This window comes from Asterias amurensis, chromosome 9, assembly GCF_032118995.1.
Source record: "Asterias amurensis chromosome 9, ASM3211899v1".
Classification (NCBI taxonomy): domain Eukaryota; kingdom Metazoa; phylum Echinodermata; class Asteroidea; order Forcipulatida; family Asteriidae; genus Asterias; species Asterias amurensis.
This window is the reverse complement of record NC_092656.1, coordinates 19,771,462-19,792,496: the sequence shown is the minus strand read 5'-3', so window position 1 is coordinate 19,792,496 and position 21,035 is coordinate 19,771,462. Positions and strand designations below refer to the sequence as shown.

The 21,035-nt window shown below is 38.3% G+C and overlaps 2 protein-coding genes across 6 annotated transcripts in view; one reads left to right on the top strand and one right to left on the bottom strand.

The window, feature by feature from the left end:
* Positions 1–4,516, bottom strand: part of LOC139942347 (ADAMTS-like protein 1) — a 109,451-nt gene extending 104,935 nt beyond the window's left edge. Inside the window, exons 1-2 of one of the 2 annotated variants that reach the window (XM_071939184.1) lie at positions 4,403–4,493; positions 310–454 (exon numbers count right to left, since the gene is read on the bottom strand). The gene's annotated coding sequence lies outside the window, so the exon portion shown is untranslated. Of the gene's footprint in view, positions 1–309; positions 455–4,402 lie in introns of both variants that reach the window. The other variant, XM_071939185.1, reaches the window with a different exon arrangement.
* Positions 4,517–6,201: 1,685 nt separating this feature from the next.
* Positions 6,202–20,855, top strand: LOC139941987 (uncharacterized). Of its 4 annotated transcripts, none has more exons than XM_071938647.1 (18): positions 6,202–6,328; positions 8,732–9,021; positions 9,327–9,447; positions 10,334–10,497; positions 11,094–11,229; positions 11,746–11,885; positions 12,468–12,597; positions 12,987–13,179; positions 14,037–14,182; positions 14,496–14,705; positions 15,011–15,228; positions 15,651–15,882; positions 16,017–16,290; positions 16,715–16,977; positions 17,242–17,473; positions 17,615–17,727; positions 17,997–18,173; positions 18,347–20,855. In XM_071938647.1, exons 2-18 carry the CDS (start codon positions 8,852–8,854, stop codon positions 18,896–18,898), a joined length of 3,471 nt encoding a protein of 1,156 aa, XP_071794748.1. In that variant the 5' UTR covers positions 6,202–6,328; positions 8,732–8,851; the 3' UTR covers positions 18,899–20,855. The 4 variants fall into 4 exon arrangements, with proteins under 4 accessions (XP_071794748.1, XP_071794747.1, XP_071794746.1 ...); XM_071938646.1 differs by having other exon boundaries at positions 6,297–6,423; XM_071938645.1 differs by lacking the exon at positions 6,202–6,328 and adding an exon at positions 6,452–6,589.
* Positions 20,856–21,035: the final 180 nt, after the last annotated feature.

The window sequence follows — 21,035 nt, the reverse complement described above, 5'->3', positions numbered from 1 at the left end:
CATTTTGGTGTTCCATTAGTAGTTTACATTGTTAATTGGGAAGGGAGATCTTGAGCCAACAGTGGTTTACAAAAGCATAATAAAGCATTCCGTCATAAATCTGCAAAAAGACAATCTTCAGGTTGCCTAGGTGAAATGACCTACTTTATTTTCTTATGAACAATCCACATAGTCACATGCTCAAAGCTACATTCTTGAGACTCTAAGTTCAAGAGACACCCATGTATATATTTCAACGATGCCATCATACAATCAGTACAATCAGTTTGAATCAGTTAAAGATGTTGTAATGACAACTCGTTTACTTACGTCTCAATTCAACTTGAGATTTCTCAAGTAGTGTCCTCATCATCATCTTGAGGACTTGAGACAAAGTTCACCAGCTGGTCAAGGTATAGATGTCTTCTATTGATTCAATAACTCAGGGAAGCGAACACCTCTTCTGAAGTGCTTCCTATTGTGGTAAAATAAACACGTAATATTTGCTCATCAAAAAGCTTCAATGGTAGTGAGGTTTGACCTTTCGAAAGGTCAGAGCCATTTCAAAAAGGTGAGCTACAATGTTTCAACATTTCATTTGTTGATATCTCCTGCAAAACTAATAAAAACAGGGAAAGGGAACAAAATATTAAAGATAAATGGTTTCTTTTCTGTATAACTTGACACCTTCACATCTTCTCATCAAAAAAGGCAGATACACTATAATGTTTTAAATGACCAACTTATCAATATTAAATGAGTTTAATTTGAATTCCTTATTATATTAACTGTTTAAAATTGTTTTTCCAAAAAAAAGGGGCTACTTCATAACATGAAGTACCACATTCATTGCCAATTCTTGTGTTTGATTTCAGTCTCAACCACAAACAGCCTGGAGTGCTGGGTCTAAACACTTAAACCACAAGTAGCAGGTGATAAGCTTCAAGACCACCAGGTTAGATCCTCTCCTTTTGAGAAGTCTTGTATGGGCGCCTTAGAAGATGTCCTCAAGATAGGTCATGTCTGTAGAGGATCATCTTAAGATTTGTGCATCATGCCTTAAGGGCAGCTGGAAGTATGCGAGAGTAATTGGTTTAACAAGGTCATGGTCAGTGTGGTCACTGTAGCCATACTCAGGCCAGGGGTCAAGGATGATGGTCACTTAAAACTGCAATTTCACACTAGATATCTGAACTTTCACTAGTTTGGGTTTTGCAAAAATAGTAAGTGGCTGGACGGATGTTTTTACCTTAGCAGAGTCTCCTCGAAAGGTTTTCTTTCCAAATTTGAACAAAGGTTTCTAGCAATCATTCCTTAGAATACAGTTTCACAACTTGCTATGAAAAGTCGCCATCTTGTAGGGCAAGATGTATGTGCATCCAAACGAGTACGTCATCGAAGCACGCATCACGCAGCATTCCCAGTTTGATTTCTACGGCACATGCACGAACACACGCACGTACACGCACAGACGCCATCTTGTAGGTCAGATATTTGAGCCGCGTGACATCATATTCAATACGGTCTATTAGTGTTTCTCGTGACAAGTCATTAAGTAATAAGTTGAACAAAAGTTATATAAGTTCCGAAGAAAATTTCACTTTGACAGTTTTATTGGTGCAAGTCTTTAAGTGATAAGTTGAATCACAGTTTCCAGCCCTTGAACTTCTCTCTTGACTTGAAGGGGGCACAGCAAATTTCCCTAAGGTAAGGGGCACCTCTATGAAGAAAATGTTAATTTGTACAGGACTCGTGGACGGCACACCACAGCAAAAGCACAGGGCACCACAGCAAAAGCACAGGGCAACGCAGCAAAAGCACAGGGCACCACAGCAAAAGCACAGGGCACCACAGCAAAAGCACAGGGCACCACAGCAAAAGCACAGGGCACCACAGCAAAAGCACAGGGCACCACAACAAAAGCACAGGGCACCACAACAAAAGCACAGGGCACCACAGCAAGTGCTGTGGGCACAGTGGGGCATTTTGAGGCCTTTTTTGAAAACAAGTTCTTTAAAAAGAATCTTACTTGCTCCATGCTTTAACATTGCATCTTTGAGCAAAATTAGATTACTGTTATAACTACATCATTTGAGGCACTTGAAAGGAAGCTGTGCAATCATTTCATACTTGACTCAAAACAGCGATCTTACACAGGTGTTTGGTCATCAATTGATCTCTTGCTAGGGGGCTCTTTACCCCATGTCACTTTCCCAAGAATCAGTAGTGGAGTGAAAACATCATATAGGTCTATTACACAAATACTTTATGTTTTGCTTAAATGGAATGAGTGGGGCTTGCATTGGTAAGAGAAATAAACATTACAATGAATAAATAAATGTTGTCTCACCACATGATATAGAGGTTTAAAGGCAGTGGACACTATTGGTAATTACTCAAAATAATTATTAGCATAAAACGTTTCTTGGTGACGAGTAATGGGGAGAGGTTGATGGCATAAAACATTGTGAGAAAAGGCCCTCTCTGAAGTGCCATAGTTTTCGAGAAAGAAGTAACTTTCCACGAACTTGATTTTGAGACCTCAGATTTAGAACTTGAGGTCTCGAAATCAACCATCTAAACGCACACAACTTCGTGTGACTAAGGTGTTTTATTCTTTCATTATTATCTCGCAACTTTGATGACTAATTGAGCTCAAATTTTCACAGGTTAGTTATTTTTTGCATTGTTGTGACGGCTAGTCTTTGACAATTACCAATAGTGTCCACTGCCTTTAAGGCTTTAAAAAAGAACTTGGGTTTTGCTGTTTCTGTTTTCTGTTTTTCATTTTTTTTTTTTTTTTTTTTTTTATCACAAAATTTTACACGCTTCCACTTTCACCACTGATTTTACCATTTTTTTAATAAAGATGCTTTGCTGTGAAATACTTTGGGAAAAATTTCTTCTCAATCAAAGGTGAACATACGGTAAGATATATGTTTTATTTTACTCAATAAAAGAACTTCATTCCCGCATTTGTCTCTGGTACTACAGTACGGTACAAAATTACACCTAGAATTTGAAAAATGTTTCTCAGTGAGTTCTTTGATAAAATTCCATCCATTTCTCCTCGCCCTTGGTGTAACTATTACCACTATGGGAGAGTATCTCAATATCTTGTAAGTGTTAAGTGGCAATCTTTTTGTCCGTTAGCAAAACAACAGTTACTTGCCTCCCATACAGGCACAGTGGGTAGTATCACGTCAACACATACTCCCAATTATAATGATTAAAAACAATTTCCACTTCTGTCCCAGTGCCTTCCTGTTGAAAAAAATGCCCTATGAAAACAAACCAACTCAGTTCTTAAGTGGGTGCTTGTTGAAAAAAAAACGTGGTGCATGCGGGTAGAGTAAGCATGTCATGCAGTGCGGTCTTTAGTATGCCGTTGGGTACTTGGCAAAACGCGTCATTTGTTATTTGTGAATGTAATGTGACAGGTGGGGAACTGACTAGGGAGCTAATCTAAACAAAATTGAGCAACATTTCTGTTTAGGATGAGGCAAGAGTTAGAACGTGATAGCTTCAGCTTCCTGTATTTTTCTTCAACTATTCTACGGGCTATAAACTGGTTGAGATTTATTTCTCCCTGAAACTTACGGCTCCCCCGTGAGCCAGGAGCCTCAGGCCTGGAATTTCATCTTTAAAAGGGCAAGGCCATTTTCAGTTTGCAAAGGGCACTTCCATTGGAAAATTTAAAAGTCAAAGGGAAACTTTTGAAGGAGCACCAAGGCCAAGACTAGGGGCAATGGAGGCCATGGTCTGCATTAGACCTTTTCGCAAATACTGGGGCACGCGCGTGAAGCTTGGAATTAGGTGCATTGCGGTCTAACTGGTGATCAAATTTGATCCATCCCACAATGCACCTCATTCAACAGTCTGCCCTTGTGCAATGGTATTTGCGAAAAGGTCTATATATATAATTCCAGGCCTGGAGCCTTATTAAATAGTTTCTAGAGGTAGTTGAGATTTACCTAGGAAAGTACTTTCTGCCAAACGTCCCTCTCTGGGAAATTGCTCTTTAGCGGATAAATTCATATAATTAATATCAATTCAAAATTTCCAAAAATACATTTAAATTTTATTTATTGGGCAAGTTGTTTTGACAGTGCACACTTCTCGACTTGCCTCTGTCATGTCTGTCAACTGGCCTGTGCAAAGTCAATAGAGAAAACCTTTTTTATATTTTTATTAATAAGTAGATGGCAGTTTATTAGTAGCTTTTGACAGGACGTGCACAAATTAAATTCCCCCAAACCTTTACAATACTTTATGATTTGTCTGCCATTATTTCACTGAGTAAACATTGCCCAGTTTTCGGACGCAAGTCTCCGACCCTCGCTTGGAAAACAAACTTCGTTTAGTTACTGGACTCTGTAGCTGACATTAATTTCGATTATGTCGACAACAATCATCTACTAACCTTCTCCAAGAGTTCAGCACCGATTCTGAAACTTCAATATGAGGGGAAAATTTCTGACAATGTGTTCTTTCTTTCTTTCTTTCTCGATCAAGAATCGGAATTCCCAACACGGACGTCAACAAGAGAGTCAATTACCTGCGCGATGGACGATGGGCGGGGCTTTATTCGTTAGCCTAGGATCGAGACGTTTCGCTTGCATATCAAGACGTTCGACATGAGTTCAAGCGTTATCTTTTGCTGCGCGCAAAAACTAAACTGGATTCAATGCATAAACGTACATACGAAGACTATAATAGACTCTGCAAATTGACAGACTTTCAGCCAATCAAATTCTTTGTCATGTTAAAAAACACGTACGGATACACGCTTGAACCAGGTTGATCTTGTTTTGGTGGTGTAATTGAAAACAGACTAGGGTGAGGGAGAAATTGCACAATTGGAAATTCATGAGTCTGCTTTTTCACAAATTGTAACTTTTATGTCGGGGTTTACCTAAACATCAGGGACAAACCATCCCATTGTTGGGCTCTCTATCAGTTTTATCATAGTCACCATTAAATCGACGTTGAACAAGGCCTACCCAACTTTCATGAAACCATATTTTATGAAGCTTTGAGACGCTGGTTGTTTTTTTCCTACCTTAATCACAAAATTGTAAGATCAAAATGTGATCACTGATAGATAGAGGGCGCTATATCAAATGTTTGCCTGTATTGAGGATGGCTTCTTTACTTCAGCCAATCATGAATAAGTTTGTTAAATACGAACCAAACTGTTTTATAGAAGTGTTGTATTGCTCTTGAAAGGGTTAAAAGGAAAATTGAGAAAAAAAAACTATAATTATACCTTAGTGCAAGTCCTATATTATTATTTGTATCTCATATCTACGAATTAGCACGAGCCATCTACGACTAAATGCCACTAAGTCAATTCGCACAAGACATGAATACTAATGAATTCCTTTTTCTTTCTCTTTTTTTATTGGTTTTGTGTAGATATGTATATCCATAGAGCAAACTCACGAAAGTTCGTCCCTCCCGTTTCTATTTTTAGCACAGGGAGATTCATCAAATAGTGGATGTTTAGCGCCATCTGTTGGTTTGAAAGTGTTAGTGCTTCGAGTGGAGTGTTATCAAAATGATCCCCACCCTAGAAACACCGGGACGGACAAAGTCAACAAAATAAACTGTATTGTAAATGATTTTAAAAAAATTGTCGGACATAGTGTGTGCCAATAACAAGTACAAAAACGTATCAAATATGTGTACAGCCATTTTGATGTAGTCTCAATTCAAGCGTGATCTTATATGTTTAATACAGTTGCATCTAGATAAGAGTGCGTCTTGACTGTAGACTACGACAGACGTCAAAACTGGGGCAAATATTGAACTAGTGATTAACGAAGGACACTACAAATAGCCAGATCCGATATTGATATGTGGTGTGAATGTTACTTTGGCCATGTAAACTACTAGCTACGACTAACACAAAACATGACACAACCCTTTGTACATTTTTAAGGTGATTTTCAGATTTAAATAACGTAAGCCGTTTTCTTCGTGCTAGTTGGTTGCTAAACGGCAACAACAAAAAATCATGCAAAAACTGTGAATGATCTTATCAATTTGTACAAGGAAACCGAATAGATAGACATAGTTTTGCATCGGGGATAAGGATTGCAAAAGCGATTGGCCTACTGAGCAACAAAGGGACTATAAAACGATGAGATGAACTTGAACTTGACCTTCGCCCATAGCCGTTGGTCAAGGTTCGCGGCTTCCTTGATGGTACAACATTAGAAAGCTCAGCTCTGCCGCTCGCACCAGTCTATTTCGGCATACCAGTGGTATCCTGGAAGATGCCGTGGATGATAATAATATGGCGGCAATGGTATAGTGTTTGCTTGTCCCTGTTGCCATGGAGTCGGTGAGTACCACCGTATGCACCATAGTTTTGGTCAATAAATCGTAACAATACACGTACCATTATTGAGGCGAGTCATGCAGCTATTGCCATGTGCCGTGAGTATCCAATGCTTTTAAATACAAGGCTAGCTTTTCAGTTTCATACACCTGTCATTGTTGACTGATTGACTTGTTGGGTTCGCACTTTACCTGGAATCTTTATTTTTATGGAACACTTTACTTTACATTCCTCAAGATATATTGTGAAATCTGTATTGCTGTGGTAAGTCTGACATTTTTATTGCCCAAATTTTCACTTCACAGTACGTGATATTTGAAAAATTATATGTTTACGATCTTGTTTCTAAAGGTCAATGGGTGGCTGTGGCGAGGGACGGGCTGGCAGTGTGGGAGGTAACTGGTGGGGATGTTGTATGTGTCGGGTGTTTTAAAGATGAGGAGAAGAGGTGGTGGTGGGTGCTACCGTGCATGATGTGGTGGGGGCAGGGTATGTTGGACCATGGTTGGACACTTCAAGATACATCCAGAAACTATACTTGCATTTGAATTAACAGTGAGTTGACGTTAGCTAAAATGAAGCACATTTCCTCATGTCCTCAAGGCGTATAGCTACTTCGAGGTACACAAACTACCGACATGAGCAGTAAACCAACACTCTAATGCCTCTGCTGTTAAATTCCTAATCCTAAACTCTCTGCCAAGTTCAAGGTGTCATAACTTAAACCATTGGACACTTTAGGTGAAACTGTTGTCCAAAGTCCCACACGTCGTGTATCACAACTTACATATTAATTAACAAACCTGTGGAAATTTAGGCTCAATCGGTCATCGGGGTCGGGAGATAACGGGAAAAACCCACCCTTGTTTCCGCACGTTTCGCCGTGTCATGACATGTGTTTTGTTTGAATGTTTTCTCAATAAGTAAAGCATTTCATGGAATAGTATTTCAAGAGAAGTCTTTCACCATTACCTTCTGTAAACCATGTATGTTATTTGTAAATCTGTGAACTTAAAAAAAATTCTGTCCTAAAGTGTATAATGACCTTAAATAGATTGGGTTTTTCTAATTAATTGTTGTACTTTGTTGATGAGCGTGTTTAATAGTGACTGTTTCGATAAATTCACGAACACAGTCAGACCGAGAGCCCAAATTGAACCGAAAGTAAATTACCAAGAATAACAGGAAATATCCACATGGAAAAAGCAGTTATTAAAAAAACCAAGTTTCGGTTTCACAGAGATAAGTTTTAAGTCTTCCCGTTACACCTCCTGTTTTCACGCATTGGATTTTCTCAATTTCTAGAATTGCTTCCTGTTTAGGTTCGAAACTGTATTCAGCCTGGGAAGCAATGGTATTTAAAAAGTGTAAATAGTACACGATTGTGTTTGTGTGGTGTGCATGAAATGTTGGGGGAAACGGATGGGCAAGGTCACGCGAGTTTGTGGTCTGTTACACCCGTATAAAAACATCTATTTCCTCAACTGAATGACGGATAGAAAATGTCCCCCAATCACCTACTATTGTAGGCTACCCGTGCACAGCCATTAGACCCACGGCGTGGACATCACACTCTCTACATACGTAATTTGCCATTTTTGGGGGAATCAATAATTGCATAAAATATCGTATTTTCAGCAAAAATTAATTCAATTTCAAAAACACGCATTCAAATTCTCCCCTAATAACTCAATCACATTTTGGTTTGTATGTTTGTAAACATTCAGTTTCGTTTTCGTGCACACACGATGGTTTTGTTCTCATTCAGGTTTGTTTTAGTCATCATATTCCAATAGGCATTCATACATCTTCACCTTTCTTCAGTTTAAGTTCTTTAATCAATTAAACATTTTAATAGAAGTGAATGGTTGACGCTGGCTTTCACAAAATTGAAAATCTTTGCCACATAATTATGTTCTTAATTGACCAGTAAATTTTAAAATGTTAACCTAAGTAACGAATGAAGGCGATTATAAGTTGTTTTACATCAAGTTTGGAACTTTTCATTCCATCTGATTATTTCTACCTCCATGATCTGTTCTAAATTCATCCCTTAATCAAGCATTAATACTGCCTATTATAGTTGTGGGGTCAAGTTTGCTAAAGGCCCTGTTGGTGTTCCAAAGTAATCAAACCATGCCAATGTTAATTCACTTCCGCATCTGATTGTAACTAAGGATATCCTGGTTGTGCATTTGACACTTTCATCAAAAGTACAATTCACCGCTGAAGTGTCTGTACAGGAACCCATATCAGCCATTCTTTCTAGACAATCCAAATATTGCTGGTGAATCATCTTCGAATGTTCGTACCAAAATTGAGAGAAGAAAATTGTTCTTATCGGTGCCTAAGTGAGGAGTGTTTGCTGTGTTCATGTATGAGCAAATTTCGTGTTTCCAATTTCAGGCTCTGAAATAAAAAATGGAGGTAAACTTGTGAAGCGTGGAACCAGCAACTACTGACTGGTATTGAAGACTAGCGGTATACGGAGAATTTCCTTCAGTTAAAACACAAAGTAACGGCAACATGGCGAGCAAGGAGGAATTGGCCAAATTGATCAAAGCAGATCCAACGGCTATTGAGACTTACATGCCTCAAGTTCTGGAGATGATAAGAAATGATGAAGACGATCTCAAGAGGAGAGATGATTTAAGTGATGCACTTACAGGACCAATGCTGAAAGAAGTCAAAACAAAGTGAGAACCTTTATAAGGGTACATCATTACTTTTTTTTAAAGTGTGAAAATAGAAGTAGCTATGTCAAACTGCAGCCAAGAATAACCTACGCTTTATGCCATAACTAATTCCATGTAAGTTGCTGAGCTATTAAACATACTGTGTTGCAGGATTGTATTTGAAATGCCATTGCCCCTCTCCCTCTCTTTTAAACTCATACCCCCCCCCCCAATATTTTACCCCGGTTGGAGAGGACTTCAAACTGGAGCTTAACTTCAATGGATTTGGGAGTAAACAGTTTTCTAATATTTCACTTCTTTTTCAGGAAAAATATATACGAGAACCTAATGGTGGAGTTATGTCAAGTTTGCTTTGAGAAAAGAACAACTAAGTATTACGAGCTTGCTGCTAAGATGTTTCAGGACAAAAAGATTATAAATTGGAAGGTACGTCTTAAATTGGCCAAACAGGAAAGAAAAAGCCAAGCCAGACACACTTCCACTTTAACCATCTCTCAATTGAAAAACAAGATTTCAAATTTAAGTGGGTAAAACCAAAATTTATAATTGTTATCCCCGATGCAAATTTCCATGATCTGTTAACGATTTTAAAATAAGACGAAACTATAAATAAATAGTAAACTTGCGGGTACAACCATGTGTATATCTCTTAGGGTGAGTGTTGGCTCTGAAAAGAGCCGGTTGGGTCTCGACGTTTCGAACAGTACACTCTGCTCATCTAGAGGAGAATTTTAAAATGTTTGCAACACGTGCTCAAGATTATTTCATCGAATATTATGACATTACATTACAATTTACATAAAGGCATATTTAAAGCGCCCATACAAAGATCGGAGCGCTTTACACTGACGTAGGCCTATTTAAAGGCAGTGGAGACTATTGGTAATTACTCAAAATAATTATTGGCAAAAAAACCTTTCTTGGTGATGAGTAATGGGGAGAGGTTGATAGTATAAAACATTGTGAGAAACGGCTCCCTCTAAAGTGCCATAGTTTTTGAGAAAGAAGTAATTTTCCACGAATGTGATTTCGAAACCTCAGATTTAGAACTTGAGGTCTCGAAATCAACCATCTAAACGCAAATAACTTCGTTTGACAAGTGTTATTTTTCCTTCATTATTATCTCGCAACTTCGATGACCGATTGAGCTCAAATTTTCACAGATTTGTTATTTTATGCGTATGTTGAGATACACCAACTGTGAAGGCTAGTCTTTGACAATTACCAATAGTGTCCACTGCCTTTAAAAGATCCAAATACAAAAGAACTATAGAAAGGTAAAGCAACAATTTGTCGATAACTTTCTTCCCAGGAACGCATCCCATTGGCTGAGAAACTGATCAAAACGTTCGAAGCTCCAGTGAAACTCATCAGAACTGAAAAGGACGATTGGTGGGGTAAAGATATCAAACCAAGTGAAACAGAAATAGGCAAGGCAATGACGTCATGTATCGAGAAAATGATGGAAGCATTTGAGTAAGTTCTTAATAACCGCAGATAATTTAAAAAAGATAGGCATTTGTCACTTAATTAAAGACTGGTCATGTTGTCATAACACTTTACTCGTAAGCTTATCGTCCCTCTCAATAATTGGTTTAAAGGCAGTGGACACTATTGGTAATTGTCTTCACAGTTGGTGTATCTCAACATAATATGCATAAAATAACAAACCTGTGAAAATTTGAGCTCAATCGGTCATCAAAGTTGCGAGATAACAATGAAAGAAGAAAACACCCTTGTCATACGAAGTTGTGTGCGTTTTGGTTGATTTTGAGGCCTCACGTTCTAAACTTGAGGTCTCGAAATCAAAACTATGGCACTTCTAAGGGAGCTGTTTCTCACAATTTTTTATACCACCAACCTATCCCCATTACTTGTCCCCAAGAAAGGTTTTATGCTAATAACTATTTTGAGTAATTACCAATAGTGTCCACTGCCTTTAGTTTTTGGAACTTTTCAATCGTTTTAATTCTATATATGCCGAAATGTAAATGTACAAAACCATTTCAAAAGGTGGTCGCATTCTATGTAAATAACTTTTACATAAAATTCTCTTGAACTATTTTTTTCAGCCGAGACAAGATTTTGAAGAAAGTGAGCAAGTTCATGGTTGAGGTCATTGTAGTCTTCTTCAAGGCACCAGACGATTTACAAATTGTTAAAGCATTGGCTTTTGTCTCAAGCTCATGCCATACCATAACCTGGGAGGTAAATATCGTAACAAACAAAACAAAACAATACTTATATCATGGTATCTATAAGTTCAGTAGTAGTAAGGAAGAGGAAACACCACCCGGTCAAAAGGACGCTCAAAGACCATACTACAAAGTACAAGGCACAGTCCCTGGCAATAGAAACACGGAAGACAAAGGAAACGATGGGAAGACAACATCCAGGAGTGGGCGGCAGCACGTCGCAGATATTATAGTGGAAGACCGAATGGGAGACTTTGGAATGCTAGGTGGCAGCAGACCTACCAGGTAAATTTCCATTGTTTACGTAGCTCTGAGCAGGCGCACATTACCGAGAACAATGGAATTAACCTAGTAAGTCTGCTGCCACCAAGCGTCCCAAAAGTCTCCTATTGGATGACACACAATCATTAATAATTCAGCTGTGGTGCCCGGCCCTACGACCTTCAAAAATACAAGGTTATGGGATTACGTACAAAAATAAAGCTAAGTTCTACTGACATGTGGTGATCGTGATATTTTTTTTTAACAGGGGACAGAAAATAATCTTGCTGAGATTATACGTGCCATGTATGTGTGGATAAAATCAGGAGACTTGGATATGGAATCCTTATCTGATGACAAAGTAAAAGCCATTAATAGTACATTAGAATCGTCACTAGCAGGTGCTGGGTAAGTAATTAGATGTAGAGTGTGGATCAATTTGAAATATTATGGAAATGCTCTAATATTGCATGTATTGCTCCAACTTGATGACATGTCACCAATGTGAGCACATTCCAATGGTCTATTCAATCTTGTTCACATTAATTTGTATCATCATTTTGTGATTATTGCGTGTTATAGTTGCTCCTTAGACAAAACAATTGTCACAAATGCCCTTGTAGAAGGCTCCAAATTAAACTGGAAATTACTTCTTTTGATTATTATAATATATCAGCGTGTTTATTATTTCTCCATTCTATGTGAATTATTGAATAAAGTTAACATACAATAAACAGCGGCCTCTATTGAATTCCTTCTTTTTTTCTTTTTCAAAAGAGTTTAATCATGTTAGATGCGGAACACCATGTGTAAATTTCTATTGAGTATTTGTTCTGGAAAGAGCCAATGGTTAACAACTCAAAATTTCTACCAGTATGCTCTAATCACTTCATATAAGAGCTATTGGAAAGCTTGCAAACAGAGTTATGAGTAAATCGAAGTGGCACATCTGACATTTTCTTCAACTTTATACTTTTGTTTGATATTCAGAGCACCATCAAAATATGCGAAGGAGTTGAATGAAATATTCCAGTTTGTGCTGACACAGGAGTTAGACGGCGAACCGTACTCGGGATGGGGGCGCATAGCGCTTACTATCTGCTCTGCATTCGTTAATAAGGTGGGTCAGTCAATGGGATTTCAGGCATTGCTTGATGAGGTATCAATTTTTGTTTACGGTTAGAAGCAGGACAGTTCTTTTCTTGTCACCCGAATTCCGAAAATCTACTCCGTGGTAGTAGAATATAAAGGAATACAAGTTCTAAATATAACACCGTCTCCCTGTTTTTTGTTTTTTTTCCCCTAAAAGGTAGTTACTACTGATGGTACATGAAATCGCAAGAAACACTTCAATTCTTTACAATAGAGGACCCTCCCATGATAAGATAAGATAGTCATCATAGATTCTGTAAATCACTTAATTCTGGAAGAGGAACAACAACTCTTTATCAATCATTCATTCTCTGTCCTCATCATCCAAACAGTTGATTCCTAGTTATTTCCCCACAGCACCGTGGTAACGCAAGGGCCGTCAAAGACTTTATCCCGGGAGTGATGACGATTCTTAAAGGAGACTGTGAGACGTTGATTTCCGTAGCATCTGGTTGTGTTACAAGCTTCTACCAACAAATAGATCTACTCGCACCATGTGCTGATGATGTTATAGAAGTATTCCTGGCTGGGAAAAGTGACATGATTGGCGGTATGTTGTCTCAATTTACTGCAAACTGTTTACATAAACACAATATTCTATAATATATGGAAGGACATCTTTCAGTGTTTAAAAAAAAACCTGCAAACTGCTTTCAAATAATGCTGTTATAATTATTGTGCCGATGTAAGTCCTGTGTAAGTGCTAGCCACATTAGGTTTTTATACAATCTCAAAATGACAATTTTAGATCAACACCACATTAGTTTTTCAGACTTTATTTAAAGGAACATTACAGAATTGGTTTTTGCTAACAAAACTGTTGCTGGCAGTGTAAACACTTTATGTAATCCACCCTATACATTAACTGACAAACCTGTCGAAGTTTGAGATCGATCGGCCATCTAGATCACGAGAGAATAGTGAAAAACCGATTACAAATTTTGCATTGCATCGATGCCAAAATTAAAAATGAATAAAACGCTCACTGAGCGATAAACTCTATACGCGAAGTTAGATTATGTATTTCTCATCAAATTGGACATTACAGACAGAAATATTTCAAGGGATGTTTTCAACTATAACATCATCATTGGACCGTGTAAGTTTGATGTAAATCGGTGATCTTCACGATTTTTGTTTCTTACCAATTCTGTAACGTTCCTTTAAGGTGGTGTTCTTGTAACTTTTCTTGCTCATTTGACAATCCTTGATGAAATTAATTTAAAGTTTATCATGGTATTTCAAGTTTGCGTCTATTAACTTTTACTTCTTTATCTCATTGTATAGTAAGGGGCTTATTCTTTCAATTATTGTTGGTTTTGCCATACACCAGGACATTTTTAAAGTTCTCCTTGAGAATTATGGTCAATGGATGTTTATTTTACCTTATTTTACCTTATTTTACAGTTGTTTTGAAGCCTCTATATGCCGCAAGTCCAGAACCAATTTTGAGTAGGTTCGACCAATTAGCTGAGTATATGGAAGATATGAATCAATCCAACAAAACCAACATGTATATGTTATGGGATGACGTAGCCAAGGATAACGCCAAGGTATTATAAGCCTCTCTAAAAGTCATTATTGGTAAAGTCGTAAATTATTTGAATTAAAAGTTTAAACATGTGTTACCATTTCAATTGAGTTAAGGTAAACAAACCGAGTGTAACACCATTAACGAAATACTAACCATCAACTAACTAATCATCAACTAACTATGCGAAAGTTACTTGGTATTTTAAATGGAAGGTATAAGTTTGGTAGTTTAAAACTAATGGCAATAACAAACTTTTAGTTTTAGAAGTACAGCAGCTTTCAATTTATACAGTTTTCAAACACTCACTCCAGTTAAATTTGTCTTTTTTCTAGTTATTAGTGCCTTACGTCGATCTGATGATGGATGACGCAACAAATGGCCAGCTATCACATCTGGTTCTCATGGTCCTAGGAACTGTGTCGATCAAATTCCCAGAACTCTTTGTCGACAAGATCGACAAGTTGTTACGAGTGACTAAGCAGACACCATACACGATCCACGCTGTAGCCAAGGTAGTTGCAAGTGTCGGCCAAATTGATGAGGTAAGAGCGATACTGCTGCTACAAGTAGAACTCTAAAGCAGTTTAAACTTCCTGCGAATGCAACTACGAAGCGAATTTTGACGTCACAAGTCAACTTGAGCTGTTAAGCTCAACTGATGCGACGTTGCGAATTTGTGACGTCAAAATTCGCATGAAGTATGAATCGGGCTTTTACGTTAGACATGTCAATTGCTTTTATTGCTGTTAGCAAGACGACTTGTACTCTTTTGAGAACCCAGACTGTGTTTGACAGCAAACTATAGTACAGCGATGGTAACTGGAAATTTATCTCTGTGTTTGTACAGAAACAAGCTGACCGTTGCCTCAAAGTATTCGTAGATAAGCTGAAGACAACGGACGACATGTGGATAAGTACCATCTTAATGGAGATGAAGAGGGTTGGCCGAAAATACGTAGAAATCTTGAAGAAGTACAGAGCTGATATTGAACCGTTTAAGACAAGTCAACAGATGGGTGTGCCTGATCTTATACAGAGTTTGATAGACTTTATGGAAGGTCGGAGGTAAGATTAATTCATTTCTATATTCGTAATTAAAACAAAGCCCCACCCCCTCCATTATAACAAACGGTTTATCACATAAAGCCAGCCTATGATAACTTGTCAAGAACAAATGACAGTGAGGCAGTTGAAAGTGTAATACATTTGTTCTCAGGAAGAAGCAATAACACAATTCTTTCACAAGACTTTCATACGTGTTTCATTCATGGCCACTTTAAATAAACACATTGTAGTACCGTTGAGGTAAGGTTTTGTATCACAATATGGGTGCGTTCCCTGGGTCGACCCCGGTGTGTTGCGGTTTTTTCTTCCAGGACGATCGTGGGTAATTATCTGCACACGTTCGTCCTGGGGGAAAAAAACCGCCACACACCGGGACGGGTCGACCCAGGGAAGCTAAACGAACGCACCCTATGTTTTTCCAGCTTGGAAACTCTTGCTGATGAAGTGGACGAAGTCAAAGATGACGTCAAGACCTTGGATACCCGAGTAACCGTGACGGAGGACAATGTGGATCGACTTGATAAGACTGTAACAGAGCAAGGCCAGGAGATCGACAATGTGAAGAACGAGGTTGTGGAACAAGGTGAAAGGCTGGACGAGCTTGAAGAAGTGGTTGACGACACGGTGTTAAAAGTTGACGAAATCGATCACAAAGTTAGTATTGTCAAAGACCTTTACAAGTTTATCAAACATGGCTACTTATAAAAGAGAAGACAATTTATGTCAAACTTAACTTTAGACCCAATAAACATCAACATTTTGTATCACATCTTTTTTTTTAAATTCAGACGATCACCAATGCACCAAAGTGGTCACGAGACGTCTCCAAGCTTCTCAACCCCGAGCATGAACACGATTGGAGGTACCTGGCTATACGTCTTGGCTTCACAGGGGAAGATGTCCGCAACTGGGCACTGTCTCCAGACCCTACGATGGCCCTACTGGCGGAATGGTACACTGTACATAAGAGTAGTGAAGCTACGTATGCTGTACTGACTGCATTACAGGATATGGGTAGAGAAGATGCGTCCGCCATTGTGGAGGAATCATTGCAATCTGCAGGTATGATGACGTAGATTGGTATCTCCAGTTAACACTGGTTACATTATGGTGTTCTCACGGCAGACGAATTATTCTATACATCAATACTTTTACAACGGTAACCATATTATTAAGTTGCAGGTATGATGACGTTAAATAGTATCTCCGTTTTAATACTAGTCATTGTTTGGTGTTCTCACAGCAGACGTACAGTCTTCCATACATCAACATTTTAAAAACAGCAAACACATTTCTTTCCAAATAACTTGGCATACACAAGCCGGTTTCCCAAGTAAACATGTGAGTTAAATATGGCTATTGTTTTAGGGTATTGTACCAAAACACAAAAACGGAGTTAATTAAATTTTAACCGAGAATTGATCATGATATAAAAAAAAGCACTTGGCACAACAAAGCAATAATTTGAATTTTCCGTGTATGCTAGATGCTCTGGTACCAAAGGCGGCCCCTGACATGTCAGAGAAACCCCCTCGGGTCTTCATCAGCTACCAGTGGGATCATCAAGCAGAGGTGAAAGTCATCAAGGAACATCTTGAGAAAGCTGGCTTTGGTTGCTGGCTGGATATCGGTCAGATGGGAGGTGGTGATAGCCTATTTGCTAAGATCAACGACGGCATGAGAGCTGCAAAGGTAGTCCTCTGCATGTGCACTGAGAAATACTCCAAGTCGGAAAACTGCAATAAAGAGGTAAGCTCTAAACGGCACATGAAAGTCATTGAAGATTAAATGGCTGTTGAACTTGTTTTGTGTGCTTCAGAGTAGTACACAGTACACTAATAAGAGCCCGGTGCTAAACAGAATTAAACTGTACACCGAGTCCTAGCGTTGTACGACAAAAATGGTGTCAGAAGTGGGATGTCATTTTTAATGTACCCGTTGCAGTATTCCTCGTTGACGTACCCCCATAACATTCAATCCATGCCAACAATGAAGCCTTTTATTCTATAACAGGTGAATCTTGCCAACCTGTTGAACAAGCCAATCATTCCTGTACTCATTGAAAAGACAGCTTGGCCACCAGCTGGCTCTATGAGTATGTTGTTTGCTCAGCTTCTCTACATCCAGCTTTATAACGACAAGGAATACATCAGGGGAGACAAGTTTTGGGAAGATGCCAAGTTTGCCGAGTTACTTGGACAGATTAGTTACCATGCTGCTCCGGATGAAGACATGATCACTGACGGTAAGATTTCATAAAATTCCTTATAAATCAGCCTTTAATATTTAAAAGTTGGCAATAAACCATCCATGATGCCTTCATAAAAACGAAGTGGCATTCTTCATTGTCTTATTGTTGTTCCTTTGCCTCCTTCCTTATTTACAGAGTATCGCAACTGGGTGCCCCAGATTGATGATCTTCCTCAGGTTGTCAAGAAAGCGGATAGTACTCAACCATCAACCAATTCATCCACGCAGAATCCGGCAACACAGGATCAGGTAAAACTCAATTCTATAAATCTCTGTGGATTATAGTCATCACTATGCCACACCTCCTATACGATGCCCAGCCGTTGAGGAGCAGTGCTGACTTGAAGACCTGTTGACAGTAAAGAGAAGGCTGTAAGATGTGCCCAATCCTGACCAAACATTTGAAGAGTAGATGATGGACTCGAAAGAAGAAGTCATCACCAAACCTATAATTATTTCGTACACAAACCAGGACAAAACCTTACCAATTATTGATTCTGATTTGTTCCTCGTGACAGGTGGATGAGTTGATCCCGCAGGTGTTTATCTCCTACCAATGGGACAAACAAACAGAGATCAAGAAACTTTACTCTCGATTGACATCACTGGGATTCAGCTGCTGGCTTGATATCCTTCAGATGGGTGGAGGAGATCCTCTCTACTCGAAGATCGATAAAGGAATAAGAAATGCAAAGGTATTCTTAGTAAACCATTACATTCTGACATTCTGAAGTTTGTGTTGTTGCATCATTTTACTGTTGTAAAATGTGCCTTACAGATATTCAGGTAAGGATGGCAAGCCTATCCTAACTTCTGAATATTTTTTAACATAACCTTAACATGAATGAGTAATATTTTCGTTTCACAGGTTGTGGTTTCTAGCGTGACGCCAAAGTACGCCCTCTCAGCAAACTGTCGTCGAGAGGTCAGCCTTTCCGATGCTCTCAGGAAACCCGTTATCCCGATCCTCATGGAGCAGATGGCGTGGCCTCCAGAAGGTCCAATGAGCATGCCCTTTGCGCAGCTTCTCTACATCGACTTCACCAAAGAGTCAACCCAGAAAGATTTCACCGATAACAAGTTTGATGAATTGCTAGAGAAGCTCAAAGAACACGCAACGGTTGAAGAATTGGTCATTCAGCAAAATCTACCAGCAGAGGGCGGTCAAGAGGAAAAACCAGAAGAAGAACCTACAACTAAAAATCCCAGTCAGACCGTAGAACAAACGGAAGACAAACAACCCTTGAAACAAGTCCCGGATGTAAATCACAAGGAAGAAGCTGCAAAGTCTCCCGATAAACCTGAGCGGCCTAGATCAGCATCAAATGGCCCCCAGCATGCTCAGGTAGTTCAACCAGAAAGACCCAAATCTGCTCCTGCAAAACCAAAGAAATCTTCGTCTGTTTGTGCAATTATCTAAAAAAGAAAATAAGACGAATAATTGTGTTTTTGTGACTAGTGCCTTTATCTTTAAAGGCAGTGGACACTATTGGTAATTGTCAAAGACTAGCCGTCACAGTTGGTGTATCTCAACATATGCATAAAATAACTAACCTGTGAAAATTTGAGCTCAATCGGTCATCAAACTTGCGAGATAATAATGAAAGAAAAAACACCCCCATCACACGAAGTTGTGTGCGTTTAGATGGTTGATTTCGAGACCTCAAGTTCTAAATCTGAGGTCTTGAAATCAAATTCGTGGAAAATTACTTCTTTCTCGAAAACTATGGCACTTCAGAGGGAGCCGTTTCTCACAATGTTATAGACCATCAACCTCTCCCCATTACTCGTCACCAGGAAAGGTTCTATGCTAATAATTATTTTGAGTAATTACCAATAGTGTCCACTGCCTTTAACGTTTACAAACCGTACTACATTTTACTATTTGAAGATATAATTGGAACAGATACTATTTTTGTTTGGAAGATATGATATATTTTGAAAAGAGGCGTTGCGGACTCGTGTATATTTTTTCAGAACAAAATGTCTGTTTACGTGGCGTGGTTTTAACGGGCGGGCAGCCATTTTGTTTTCCCCGCTATCGCATCAACGTATCATGACGTCACGGCGACTGAATGGGTACAGTAGCGTGACATTTAACTGACCAACTCCTAATTTCGCTCTTTCACTCGAGATGACAAACTGTGAAAGAATGATCAAGTTTTATACCAGTGATATTTAACTTTGTTGTTTTAAAACTGAGTCATATTTTTACGTTTATTATGGGCATGTTCGACAAAGCAAATATTAATTTGTTCACAATAAAAATTGATTTAAATTGAATTGAATGTTTCACGAACAAAACATTACTGAAGGCAACAAATTGATAAGCATTCTGAATGTATCAATCATCAATCATTAAAATTTGTAGTTTGCTATCATTATTATTTTAAAGTTCACCGCTGAAAGATGTTTATATATTTTAAATAGAATTTACACAAAACTATTATTAGATAACATTTAAAACATAAAGGCACGTATGAGCCGCCACTAACAATGATCGTTTTAAGAGTTTAAGTCCGTTCGGTAGCCTATTTTATTTTACCCGTAATTTTACATTTACATTTTAAATAGCTATTCTTTATCAGATTCAAGAAAGTTGGGCTTTCATTAAATTTACCATCTACAGGTGGTAGTAAAAAACAAAACAAAGGAAGTATTATCGGGATCCTGAAAGTATATTCCCTTGTACAAGCAATACGAAAACATTTTTGAATGCCATATTGTCATTGGCTTAATGAGGAAGTTTATAGTATGTTTTGTCCTTTTAAAATTAACATAATCTTTCAAATGTCTTGCAGAGAAAAAAATTATAAAACGAAAATCCCTTTCGGCGAAAATCGGGACATAGAACTTTAATATAGGAAAATATAGTAACGTAATGTAATGTGCGTGCGCACAACTTTGCCAAGATGTATATAGACGTAAAATGTTAACTATAGTATTAGCAGATTTTAATTAGACGTATAATATGCATTTAAAATGCATATTATACGCCTAATTATTAACATAGTCTCATTTGCATAAGACACATTCGTTCTAAAACGGCAGGGTGATATAATTGTGACTCGGGTATCTTTAACTTCATTATGGAAGTGGCAATATGGTAACATCGACTTACAAACTTGTGGGTAAAGAATGCAGCTATAATTAAGACTCATGAACCTTTAACTTCATTATCACATGGCAATATGGAAGGTCACTCTCGACTTACAAACTTGTGGGTAAAGCATGCAGCTGTTTCAGAACCTATCACACTGTATCTCGTCTGTGGTTTAACGGAAAAACAAGTGGTGTTTTGTCCTTCAAGGTGTAAAATAAAGATAGTAAAGCCACCAGAACAACGAGGCTGTTGAAAATAAAGTGAAAAACTTCTTTCCGACGATATTTGAGTAACTTATGGTTATTAATTTTCAGGTAAGATAAACCTCCAAGCTTATTGTTTATCTTGGTACCAGACTGCTCAATTACGCAGCTTATCTCCAATACTGTAATATTAATCGAAACAAACCAATCAATAGAGTTTACCTCAAACAAGGTCAATGAATCGGATCCAA

Coding starts and splice junctions, on each gene's coding strand:
- LOC139941987 (XM_071938647.1), top strand. CDS start 8,852: ATGGCGAGCAAGGAGGAATTGGCCAAATTGATCAAAGCAGATCCAACG. Junction 9,022..9,326: donor CTGAAAGAAGTCAAAACAAA/GTGAGAACCTTT, acceptor CTTCTTTTTCAG/GAAAAATATATACGAGAACC. Junction 11,230..11,745: donor GCCATACCATAACCTGGGAG/GTAAATATCGTA, acceptor TTTTTTTAACAG/GGGACAGAAAATAATCTTGC.